Source organism: Neomonachus schauinslandi, chromosome 1, assembly GCF_002201575.2.
Source record: "Neomonachus schauinslandi chromosome 1, ASM220157v2, whole genome shotgun sequence".
Taxonomy (NCBI): domain Eukaryota; kingdom Metazoa; phylum Chordata; class Mammalia; order Carnivora; family Phocidae; genus Neomonachus; species Neomonachus schauinslandi.
The window spans coordinates 164,498,151-164,510,882 of NC_058403.1; the positions used below are offsets into that span (position 1 = coordinate 164,498,151).

A 12,732-nucleotide genomic window follows, 5' to 3' on the forward strand; every position below is an offset into this window, starting at 1 on the left:
GCACCTGGGTGGCTCAGTCGTTAAGCGTCTGCCTTCGGCTCAGGTCATGATCCCAGAGTCCTGGGATTGAGCCCTGCATCGGCTCCCTGCTCGGCGGGAGGCCTGCTTCTCCCTCTCACTCCTCCTGCTTGTGTTCCCTCTCTCGCTGTGTCCCTCTCTGTCAAATAAATAAATAAAATCTTTAAAAAAAGAAAAAGAACTAGAAGTTCTTGTTCATTTTTAATTTCTGTTCTAGGTGCAAACACATATAGGAAACTTATGTTTTCTTAGTGAATTAACCCCTTTATCATTATATAACTTCTCTCTTTTTTTTTTAGATTTTATTTATTTATCAGAGAGAGAAAGAGAGAGAGAGAGAGAGAGAGCACAAGAGGGGGAGCGACAGGCAGAAGGAGAAGCACTGGGATCATGACCTGAGCCAAAGGCAGACGCTTAATTGACTGAGCCACCCAGGCGTCCCTATAATTTCCCTCTTCATCCTTGACAACATTGATTTTTCTAAAGTCTGTTGTGCCTGATATTAATACAGCTATTCTGCCTTTCTTCTCATTAGTATTTATAGGATACATCTTTCTCCATACCTTTATTTTGAGCCTGTCTATATCTTTTATTTAAAGTGAGTACTTTGGGGATGCTGGGGTGGTGGCTCAGTCATGATCTTAGGCCCAGGTCATGATCTCAGCGTCCTCGGATCCAGCCCCAACTTAGCAGGGAGTCTGCTTGTCCCTCTGTCCCTCTCCCTGCTCATGCTCCCTTTCTCTTTCTCTCAAATAAATAAATAAAATCTTAAAAAAAAATAAAATGGGTTCTTTGCTGAAAGCATATAGTTTGTTCTTGATTTTTTTTACTCTAATCTGCATTTTCTGTCTCTTATTTTTGCTTTTAGATCATTTACATTTAATGTAATTATCAGTAACAGTTGGCTTTACAGTTAAAATCTTGCTAAGTGTTTTCTGCTTGTTCTGTCTGCTTTTCGTTCCATTCATTCATTCATTCATTCTCTTTTGGATTGAGTATTTTTTTTTTTAAAGATTTTATTTATTTATTTGAGAGAGAGAGAGAGAGCATGAGAAGGGGGAGGGTCAGAGGGAGAAGCAGACTCCCCGCCGAGCAGGGAACCCGATGCGGGACTCGATCCCGGGACTCCAGGATCATGACCTGAGCCGAAGGCAGTGGCTTAACCAACTGAGCCACCCAGGCGCCCCTGAGTATTTTTTACTAATACATTTTATTTCTGTTTTGGGCTTATTTTCTCTTTTTCAGAAAGTTTTAGTGGTTGACCTGGGGTTTGTAATAACCACCTTTAAGTAGTCACAGTCTACCTTCAAATGATATACTTCATTTGTAGTATAAGAACCTTACAACAGTATACTTCCAATGCCTAATTCTTTGTGTTGTTGTCATGAGTTTTACATTTTTACCTATGCTGTTAACACAATATCTTGTTTTCCTTTAAACAGACAGTTATCTTTTAGAGTAGTTAAAATAAGAAGAATATATTTTGCATTTACCTTCACTTTTACCATTTCTAGCACTCTTTATTTTCTCTTATAGGAAGAGATAAAGAAGAGATAAGTTTCTTGTTTCATATTTCTTCTGCTTAAGCAACTTCCTTTAACGCTTTTATGGTATTGGTCTGCTAATAATACATTCTCTGTTTTTGTTTGTCTCAGAAAATGTTTATTCATCCTTCACTTTTGAAAAATATTTCCATTGGTATAGAATTCTGGATTGGCAGGGTTTTTCCCCTATACTTTTAATTCATCACTCCATTGTCTTCTGGCTTGAATGGTTTCTGATGAAAAGCATGATATAATGCTTGATTTTTCTTTATGTAATACACTCTTTTTCTCTGGCTCACACAGATTTTCTCTGTGTGTCAGTGTGTATATATGTTATTGTATTTTTGTTTTGTTTTTGCATTCTGCATATATTTGTGGTTTGGTGTCTTTAATTAAATTTGGCATATTCTGGCCATTGGGTCCTAAAATATTTTTTCTTTTCCCTTTTTTCTTCCTCTTTTGGGATTTCTGTTACATGTATGTTAGGCTTTTTGATATTGCTCCATAGCTGTTAGTGCTCTGTATCTAAGAGTGTAAATTTATATTTAGTACATTGGAATTTGAGTGGATATCTTGCTAAGAATTGGATTCACACTAACAAGTTAATTTTCATATTCCACTGGGACTGCTATTTATACCTATATTCTTAAAGAGCAAAATTACTGTACTCTTACAGTTGTGTCTTAAACTGTTCTGCATGTGTAAGAATTCAATGTTTTATTCCATGTTATTTTTATAATGTGTTATTTTGAAATAACTTTGGACTTAGAGAAAAATTTTAAGAGTAGGACAGGGCGTTCACATATACCCATCTTCCAGCTTTAGAGTTAACACTTTACATAACCATAGTACAATGATGAAAACCATATAATTAACATTGGCTCTGTGTCCTTATTTTAACAGCTGCTGAAATAGTTCAAGAAATTGAAAATATGGAGAAGACTAGGATGCGTCTTGAAGCTAGTAAACTCAATGAAAGCGTATGTTGATGGTGTCTTTCATTAGCTGGGTAGAAACGATGGAAAGAAAAATTGAGTGCCCTGATAAAATTAAAGCATGCCAGAATTAAATCTGTTCAGTAGGAAATGTCCTGGGACATATTTCCATTTAATGTGTTATGATTTACTTGCAATTCATTTTTAGCACAGAATTCTGTCACATTTAGCAGTCTTCTAGGACAAAATACAATTATAGTCCTATAGAAAAAGCATATGCCTGTACATCAGATGGCCTTGATATTAGTTCTTTCTCTGCTGGTTGCGTTTGATGAGCTCTTTAATATCTGTGGCCCTTGGGATCTTTGTCTGTAAAACTCAGGGGTTGAACTATACGATCTCTAAGATCCCCCTTTAGCTCTGGCATTCTGCAGTTCTGTGATTATACTGATGGAGAAATTAAGTAATTATAAAACTTTATGAGGATTGAGTATCTATTGAGCTTATTGAGGGAATCAGAGACTTAAAATTCTTCACTATTGCCTTCCTCTAGCTTGATGGTCCAAAACTTGAGGAAAGGATACCAAAGAAGAAAATAGTCATTGTGTCCTATGACACTGGAGGAAGTGTTTTGGGCTCTCCCAAGTAGACTTTTTTCCCTAGACCATCGGTAATGTGTCTGTAAGGAAAGCTACGACCTTAGGGAAGTAAGTTTATAATCAGATAGTAGAAAAAAAATGAGATTTTCATTGACTTTATCATTACCTGTGTGCTAACTGTAAGATGGAAGCTATAATGAATCATGTAAGTAGATTTCTGATCTTTTAAGTCTTAAGATTTTCAAAAGTGGAAGTAGAAATTTAATGTGCCTAAAGTCTTACAATATCATATTTTCTTTATATGTTAACTTTCCAGTAGAATTGGAGAAGTTAGGTTGGAAAAGGGAGAAGACAAACAAGAAAATCTGCCTTATTAATGATCTGCTAAATGCTTCTTCAGTCTTGTAGTTTCAAATATTACTTGTATTAATGAATGTGAAAAATTAAATATTGAAAATAGGAATTTAATTGTTGTGTTAATACTTCATCTTAGTGTTAATCTGTATATTAGTGTTGCATTTTCTACACATAAGAAAACAGTAGTAAAAGGTATACTAATTATGCTATTCAAGGGAAGTTCACAGGAGTTATTCTTCCTAGGTTTCTATAAAACAGAGATAAGAGATTATTTTCCCCTGTTCTAAACATCCACATTTGAGATTTTAAAGTTTGTAATACTGATTTCTGTTTTTGTCATATTTTGAATTTTTAATTAATTTTTTTTTGGATTATTTTAGATAATGGTTTTTACAAAGGACCAAACAGAAAAGGAAATAGATGAAATTCACAGTAAATATCGTAAGTTGTGTGGCATCTTCTTTATTTACAGAGAACTTGGGTTGCAGATTTTCATCTTAAGTAATTTTTTAAAATAAATTTTTATAGTAATATTTGATATAAACATTTCTTGTTATTATTACCTAAGCAACTGAATTTTGGTTGAGTGGTTTATTCAGTGACGTTTTCTGTAGGTCCGTGTGCCTGCTTTTTGATTTCTAACATTCTACTTTGAGCTTATCACTAAGCACTTTGTAAAATATTAATTAGCTGTCTCAAAGCATCTCTCTGAAAATAAAATGGAATTAAAATGGAAACTTTCCTGACTTTCCATCTGTCCTCAGGCCACTCACTGGCAATACTTTTGTGAAGAATTTTAGCACTTCTGTGGCTTGCAAATTTGTGCCAAAAATATTTTTCATTTTATCAGTTATTACCAACTTCCAAATTACTTCCTTTTCCTTATTAGGCCTTTGTATGTATCTTTTCCAGGGCCAGCGCTTCAATGTTTTGTTAATTCGGTAGCTATTATTGCTTGGTTGGTTGCATTTTTAGTTTAAATTTAAGTGCCTTACAAGCAGGTAGTTGATAAATTTTTGTTGAATGAGTATTCCACACGAGATATGTTTTCGTTGTGCTAAGAGAATTTTGTTTTCTTCTTTTAGTTCTTAAGCTTTGAATGTGTAAGTTCAGTACTGATCTGCTTGGGGAGGGGGGAATAAAGTACACAGGCACTAGATACAGGTGTGATGGCCTGTGCCTTACTAGAGTAGGAAAAGAAGCCTCAAGTATTCATGGACCACAGACTGAACAACAAAAGTCACTGTTTTTCTGTTGTTAGATAAATGTAATGGGAGCGTCCTTAATCAAGTTTTGGGAAGTCAACATGATTTTTCTTGAGATAGGAAATCGAGACTATCAGATGATCATTGAATTGTCAAAAATAAGTCCTGTAAAAATAAGGATACCAGAAAATTTGCTTGGAGAGAAAGTAATTTAAATCACTAAAAGGATACCATACTGAGAAACAATGCCATACTGAGAAAAATGTGGATTAGATTTAGGCAAGAAAATATACAACTATCTATTGCTCCCCATTTACATATAAAAAAAAAGTCTAACTTCACTAGGTAGGTCGTATTAAATTAATGCATGTAGCCCTAAAATAAACCTCCATATCTAATAAAAAAAAAATACATGAACAATTCTTAGAAAGATACAAATTACTAAATCGTATTCAAGAAGAAGTAGATAGGCAAATTGAATTTGCAGTCCCTGAAGAAATGCCAGGTCCAAATGGGTTTACTGGTGAATTCCATGAAATATGTAAGGAAGGAAATAATATCAATTCGATACATATTCTGCTAGAAGATTGAAATGCAAGGAATACTTCCTACCTCATTTTATGAGGCTGAAGTTTCCATGAAACTACAAACCAAAGACAATGTAGTAAAAGTTCTGACTAGTAATCCTCATGAACACGGATGCAAAGATCCTTAACAAGATTTTAATAAATTAAATCTGGCAGTACATATAAAGGATGATACATCATAACCAAGTGGGATGTATTCTAATAAGGCAAGATTGGTTTAATTTTAGAAAATTCATCATTGTAATTCATTGTATTAAGTGACTGAAAAAAAACCACTATATGATTCTCTAAGTGGGTGCAGAATAAGCATTTGACAAAATTGAACACCCATTAATAATAAAAACTCTTACTAAAATAGAATTTCTTCAATCTGATAAAGAATATCTACAGAAAACCTACAGCTAGCATCATAATTAATGATGAAATAGTAAATGCTTTTCTTCTGATTGGGAACAAGGTGGAAGTGTCCATTCTCACCTCTTTTGTTCAACATTGTATTTACAGTGTGAAGAAGCAGGAATAAATAGTATACAGATTTGAACAGAAGGAATAAAACTATATTCACAGCCGAGATGATCATCTTTCACAAATAGTTTGAATCATAAAAGAAAAAGCTTAAAGAAAATGTGATAAGTTATATTTCAGTAGAATTAAACTTTTACTCTTTAAAAGGCAAATAAAAAAATGAAAAATCAAGCTACAGATTGTGAGAAAATATTGTAAAATTTATATTTGACAAAGTACTAGTGTCTATATTATGTTCTATATATGTACTATATTCTTTAGAACTCTTACAATTCAGTAAGGCAAATGCCATATTTTTTTTTACGAGGGCAAAAGATTTAAACATTCTTCAGCAAAATAGGTATTCGAAAACCAAATAACCACATGAAAATATATGGTTAATCTTATTAGTCTTTAGGAAAATATAATTTTAAATGAAATAATACAAAAAAATAAATTAAATAATACTATGTACTTACTTTAATGGAAAAAAAGCAAAAAAGGATAATACCAAACTGCTGGTCAGGATGTACAGCAAATGGCAATCTTATACATTGCTGGTGAGAATGCAAAGTGACACAGTCACTTAGGTAAACCATTTAGCAGTTTGCTTTAAAGTCACATACCTACATATAGCCCAGTCATTCTACTCCTAGCTGTTTATTCAAGAGAAATGAAAGCATATGTCCACACAGAGATTTTTGAAAGCAGGTTTACTGAGATACAATTTCCAAAAAATAAAATTCATCAGTTATAATGAACAATTTGAAGGATATTATTGACACATGTTATAGCAGCTTATTCATATTATCCTAAACTGAAAACAACCTAAATATCCATAAACACATTATGATACATCTGTATACAATGGAACAGTACTTAACAATAAAAAAGAATTAACTCGAAGTGCTGCTGGTTCTGAGGGTGGAGCATTTTAAAGGTCATCTGCACCTTTGGACTGGGAAAAGATGGTCAACGTCTTGAAAGGAGTGCTAATAGAATGTGACCCTGCCATGAAGCAGTTCTTGCTGTACTTGGATGAATTAAATGCCTTAGGGAAGAAGTTCATCATTCAAGATATTGATGACACTCATGTCTTTGTTATTGCAGAGTTGGTTAACGTCCTCCAGGAGCGAGTAGGTGAATTAATGGACCAAAATGTTTTTTTTCTTACCCAGAAATGAAGATACTCCATATTGACCACTTAGGAATTACAAGTAACAAATGTGAGAGACAGTCACCATTCAGTGTCCTGTGTGACAGATGAGACTTAGCGGCTTAGGGACATATCATGGGAAACCTGTGATGTCATTTGTTCAGAAAAAAGTCCCTGAACTAATTTTCTTGTTTTTTTCCCCAGTACATGTACCCTAGAATTTAAAAAAAGAAAGAAAAAAACTTCAATGGTTGTCTGTAATTTGGCTTTTATTATCCTACATTAAAATATAAATGTAAATGGTTTTCCTACCTTTTTAATACCAATTTAGTACATTAAGAATATAATGGAATATGCCTTAGTCAGTTAAAAAAAAAAAAAAAGAATTAACTCTCCATATGGGAAACAACATGGAGGGATGTCAACAACATTGTGTCACAACACAAGCCAAACTAAAAAGGCAACATCTTGAATGGTTCCATTTATATAAAGTTCTAGAAAAGGCAGCGATTAGTAACTGAAAGCAAATTGGTACTGCCAGCTGCTGTGGGTGGGAGGAAAAGGGGATTATGGAGGGACTCTTTTATCTGACTTATTGGTAGTTACATGACTGCACATTTTAAAAAAAATGCATCAGATTGTTCACTTAAAATTGATGAATTTTATTGTGTGTACATTATTTCTCAGGAAGTCTCATTTTAAAAACTTAGTGACAAGAGTGGCATTCTTTTCTATTTCCGCAGATCTCTTTGATGTCTTGCTTAATAGAGGACATCTTGATTCTCATATCAGCTTCTGCATTTAAACTGTTGCCATGTGTTTTTTGGTTTAAGTATATGAAAAATATCCAGCCTGATGCAGGAAAGGGTTTCAGTAGATTTTTTAGGTAATCATGGATATTCTTGGCAAGTGTTATTTCAGAAAGGTTATTTACAATGGAATTTGAAATCATTTTAATGAAGTTTCTGTACTCTATTGCATAAAAATCCACTGGTCTATCTTGTTGCTTTGAGTGCACCTTTTACCTGTGAATGATTTTGTAGCATCATTTGTTGGTTATTTGGAAAATATTGATTCATTGAGTTGCAAATGTTTGCATATTTATATTGCATTTATATTGTATAAAAAACAGCATTCCTTAGTTTCACCACCAGTCTTATCAGAAAAGTTAAGTATTGGGAAGTTGTTAGATCATAATGGTGGATACCAGTCATCCAAAATTCTGATTTTCACTTGAAAGATATTCTTTTATATTTGGCAGCAAATACTGTTAATTGTTTTTCTTGAAATGACAACTTCCCTCATTCATTTTTGAGAAAATGTATTAGCCAAGTCTGAATAATCACGGTTTGTCTACTGTTCTTTCAAATAAAAACAATGTTCATTTAAAAAGTGGCTAATTTAGCTCACAACTGAAATAATTACACAAGTGCTTCTTCAGGGTACTTTGGGTATGTAGCAGAAGTGCTATATTTGTAGTTCTCATTTTACCTTGTGAAATAGAAGTTTCACAAAGCAATATTTACCCTTCTCATTTTTTTAAAAGGTTGTATTCAGATGTTTTCCAAATGATGTTTGCATTCCCCCTCCCCAACCTTAAATGGCCCCAACATTAGAAAAATTGTTTTCTATAATTTTTCTCTCAAAATTTCATTGACTTTGAAAAAAATATAAGTAGTGGGATAATTATGTTCCAAAGCCAGTTGGTTATGCTTATCCAAACCATCCATACTGCATCCTACTCTGTTTCTCTCTCTCTTTTTTTTTTTAAGTAAGACTTTGTTTTTAGAGCAGGGAAATGGTACAGAGAGTTCCCACATATTCCCCGCCCCAACACATTCATGACCTCTCCCATTATCAACACCCCCCACCAGAGGGTACATTTGTTATACTTGGTGAACCTACATTGACACATCATAGTCACCAAAGTCCATACTTTACTTTAGGGTTCATTCTTGGTGTTGGACAGAGATACAATGACATGCATCACTGTGGTATCCTGCAGAATATTTTAACTGCCCTAAGAATCCTTTGTGCTTCATCTATTCATACCCTACCTGCTACAAAACTCCTGGCAACCACTGATCTTTTTATTATCTGCATAGTTTTGCCTTTTCCAGAATGTCATATAGTTGGCATCATATGATATGTAGTCCTTTCAGATTGTCTTCTGTCACTTGGCAATATGCATTTAAAGTTCCTCCATGTCTTTTCATGGCTTGATGGTGCTTTTCTTTTTAGTGCTGAATAATATTCCATTGTCTACATGTGCTATAGCTTATCCATTCAACTATGACATCTTGGTTGCTTACTCTTGCCATTTTTAATGTACTCTGGTACCTTCCATTCTACTCTTATTATTTCATTAAGAAAAAACACTGGGCTATACCTAATTGTTTTCATAACCCACACTCTCACTTCCAGCAGAACAGTCCCAGGTGTATTTGTATACCAGTGGGAAAGGAAAATTGATGATGTAAGACAGGGAGAGAGTAATCACAGGTGCTGTATCTTTGAGAAGGCCTTAGTGATGAAATCCAGGGCATAAGTTAGGGCTTGGCCTTTTTTTTTTTTCCCCCAAGAGAATAGATCTATACCTTTATTTATTTATTTTCCAGTAAGTTTAAATCCTTGAGGGGTACAACATTACACGGATTCTGTGGCCAGTGGCTTTAGCAGGAAGGTTCTTTGGAATTTGGCACGAACCATGCCACTGTTTCCATGAGCACGAGTTACTTTTCCTCAGATTCCTCTGGTTTTGTTTGGTTTGCCACCAGGAGTCACTGTGGTGTTCTTTGCTTTGTACACATAAGCACATCTCTTGCCTAGGTAGAATTCAGATTCATCTCAAGCATAAACACCTTCAATTTTAAGAAGAGCTGTGTGCTCCCTCTGGTTCTGGAGACCTGGCTGATAGCTAGCAAAAATGGCCTTGGACCACAGCCTCCCAGACCTATTTGTCGTTTTAGGAGTCCTGTTCCCAGCAGGCCTCCACAGGTTCCAAGATGGCCGGGGTTTGGCCTTTAATTGCTGCAAGGACAGTCATTCCTTGTTCCATACAAGGAAGATAGAGCATATGTGCACAGATGAAGTAATGGTAGTTGGAAGATGACAGAGCTCCTGTTAGAATGTTTCTGTGCTTTCCAAGTAGTGTGAGGCTGGCTGAGAAGGGAGTGTTGCAGGTGTGAAAAGAGTGAAATGGTCATTTTGTAGTAAAGCAGAGTTTGCTAGAGAAAGGTGAAAAAGTTGTACAGCAGTGTTGAGTGCCCATTTTAGGCTTATGTCATGGATTTCAAGTGAGACTGGTCAGTTCAGGGCTAAATGAATAAGCCCTTAGTGAACGTTAGCCATTACAGTTAATCTCTTCTCCATCCAGGTTTAGATGCTTGAGGGTCCTAGATGGTTGGTGAGAAAAATGCATGAGATTGTACTTTGAGAGACACTGACTCCAAACTTGTTCTGTGACTTAAAGTAGATGAGTATCTCAGTGTCATCATTTTGGAGGGTGAGTCTGTCCCATTCTTGTGAGAGCCTGGCTTTGGTCTTGTGTACCTCGGAGTTCACAGGCAGATCCAGAGATGCTTTGGCTGTAAAAGCAGGTCTAAAAAAGTAGTTAAGGGGTGGTGAAAGAGTGAAGGGCTTGACTTGGAGAGGCAGAAAAGGTGATACGATTCAAGTATTAAAAATCTTGAAAATATGAGTTGGTTGAATGTGGGGCTTATTCATCAGCTCCCACAATGATCTCAGCCACTTAATATTTTTAAGAGGTAAATTCAGGGCATCTAATTAGCAGAACTGAGATTTTAAACTCTAAAGTACTCCTTGCCATATGGCACAGCTCCTAAAATGAGATGAAGAGATGAATGGGAACAATTTTATTAGTCATAATCTCTTGGCATTGTTCATCTTTTGAGCAGAGGTTATTGGACTTCTTGGGCCAAAGCCAGAGCAGTGGCTGCCATTTACTTTTTGGTTTCCAGCCTAGCTGTAGGGGTAATCAGATTAAACAAAGAAAATCTCTTTTAAACCTGGGATTTTATTACTTTAGAAGAGAAAGTCATTAAGCCTCCTTAACTCTTAATGAGATTACTTGAGCAAGTTTTTTAAGTAATTCTTACACCCATAATTCCCTTGTACACAGTGGCCTCACTGGGAGAAGACCTAGACCAGGTCTGACCAAATTTCGTAGACCCCATAGTGCTGTGATACCCTTGCCTAACAGAAACCACATACTGGTGGTGGTGGTTGTCGCCCACTGACTCTGGGGAGCTGAGGGAAGTATAAAATAATTATCCTGAAATGCACAGAGTTAAATAGGACCTGAAAGAAATCACCTAGCTTATTTCCTAGATAGGATCTCATTTATTTCTGAAGAGCTAACTTTTCCCAGTAATCTTTATGGCCAGCCCATATTTCTTGCTGGAATTTTAACCAGTCTCTTATTTAAAATTTACCACTTTCCAAGCCAACATACCAGTTTCACAGGGAGTTTTACATGTACCATGCACATAAATATATTGGGATTAGGAGCAGTTCCTCTCTAATGTCCAAAGAACAGTCATATTTATAGATCAGGAATATTGAAATCTGTGCAAATGGAGGCAAAATGGGCTTCTGCCAGTGGGAGGGAGGGGGTCAATTGAGCCTTCACCCCATAGGATTTTGCATGTCTGTAGACAAGAATTATTTTTCGTTGCCATCATCTACAATTTACAGAGCTGTGACAAAGCTCAAAGGCAGTGAATGGAATCCTGGAAGGGTAGCTCTAGAAAAGGCATAGTTTTCAATAAAAGCACAAATTTTTTCCTACACTCATTGATTCTTAATGTTGTGCCACAGGGAAAGTGTTGGTTACTGTATAAAAACGGTCTCAAAACTTGAACTATTTGCAGTATGATTCTTTCTAAAATACATTTTTACAGGATTTATGACATCATTTGGAACCATGACTTAAGTGTTTGAGGGTGCTGGGTAAGTCAAGTGCATTCTCAGCTATCTGAACTATAGTTCAGGATCACAAATAGATGTCCTGAAGGCTGTGCTCTAACAATGCCTGGCTATTCTTTATTGAGTAGATTAATGTACATTAATAATGGTGACCTTGAGATCAGGCTTACATTATCTTCAGATGTGTTAAAGTAGCAGGTGTTATTAAGATTGGTGTAATTACGATATCCTGAGATAAGGTGGATTGGGGGTGGGGTAGTGGATGTTAAAGGGACCTTGATGGGAAATAGGCAAGAAATGCAAAGGAAAAAGGGAATCAAAATGGGTATCCTTTGTTTTTATAATCCAGCTTTCCTGGAGGCTTCTGCTTTTATATTCAGTTAGTGTTCTTCATGTTAGTACTCTTTTCTTGGGAGTTAGAATGGTGTCTTTTGGATATATATAAGAAAGTGGTATCTTTCATGCTCTCTCAAAAGCCTTCAGAGTATGGGGCTTGGGGGAAAAAACTTACAGTAGCGAACTAGGAATATCCTGTTTCCATGTTTGTATCTGAGGAAAGGAGAAGATAAGAAGGAGAGGCTTCCATGACCCCTAGCCCTTTGTATTTTTGTGCTTGCCAGCTTTGAAATTTATTGCAAGTGATTCCCAAAGATGTTGTTCTTTTTTTTTTTTTTAAAGATTTTGGGGCGCCTGGGTGGCTCAGTCATTAGGCGTCTGCCTTCGGCTCAGGTCATGATCCCAGGGTCCTGGGATCGAGCCCCGCATCGGGCTCCCTGCTCAGCGGGGAGCCTGCTTCTCCCTCTCCCACTCCCCCTGCTTGTGTTCCCTCCTTCGCTGTCTCTCTCTCTGTCAAATAAATAAATAAATAAATCTTTAAAAA

General features: G+C 35.8%; 2 protein-coding genes and 1 pseudogene across 2 annotated transcripts in view; 2 read left to right on the plus strand and 1 right to left on the minus strand.

The window, feature by feature from the left end:
• Positions 1-12,732, plus strand: part of RAD18 (RAD18 E3 ubiquitin protein ligase) — a 98,208-nt gene that overhangs the window by 48,985 nt on the left and 36,491 nt on the right. The window contains exons 8-9 of the mRNA XM_021695067.1: positions 2,466-2,542; positions 3,834-3,894. Of these exons, the coding sequence (XP_021550742.1) occupies positions 2,466-2,542; positions 3,834-3,894 (138 nt within the window). The remainder of the gene's footprint in view (positions 1-2,465; positions 2,543-3,833; positions 3,895-12,732) is intronic.
• LOC110584880 (general transcription factor IIH subunit 5-like) lies at positions 6,664-6,980 on the plus strand. The gene has a single exon (XM_044916541.1). It carries the CDS (start codon positions 6,718-6,720, stop codon positions 6,931-6,933), a length of 216 nt encoding a protein of 71 aa, XP_044772476.1. The 5' UTR covers positions 6,664-6,717; the 3' UTR covers positions 6,934-6,980.
• Positions 9,529-11,852, minus strand: LOC110585056 (annotated as a pseudogene).

Bases quoted from the DNA above. Each gene is read 5' to 3' on its own strand.
- LOC110584880 (XM_044916541.1), top strand. From the start codon at position 6,718: ATGGTCAACGTCTTGAAAGGAGTGCTAATAGAATGTGACCCTGCCATG.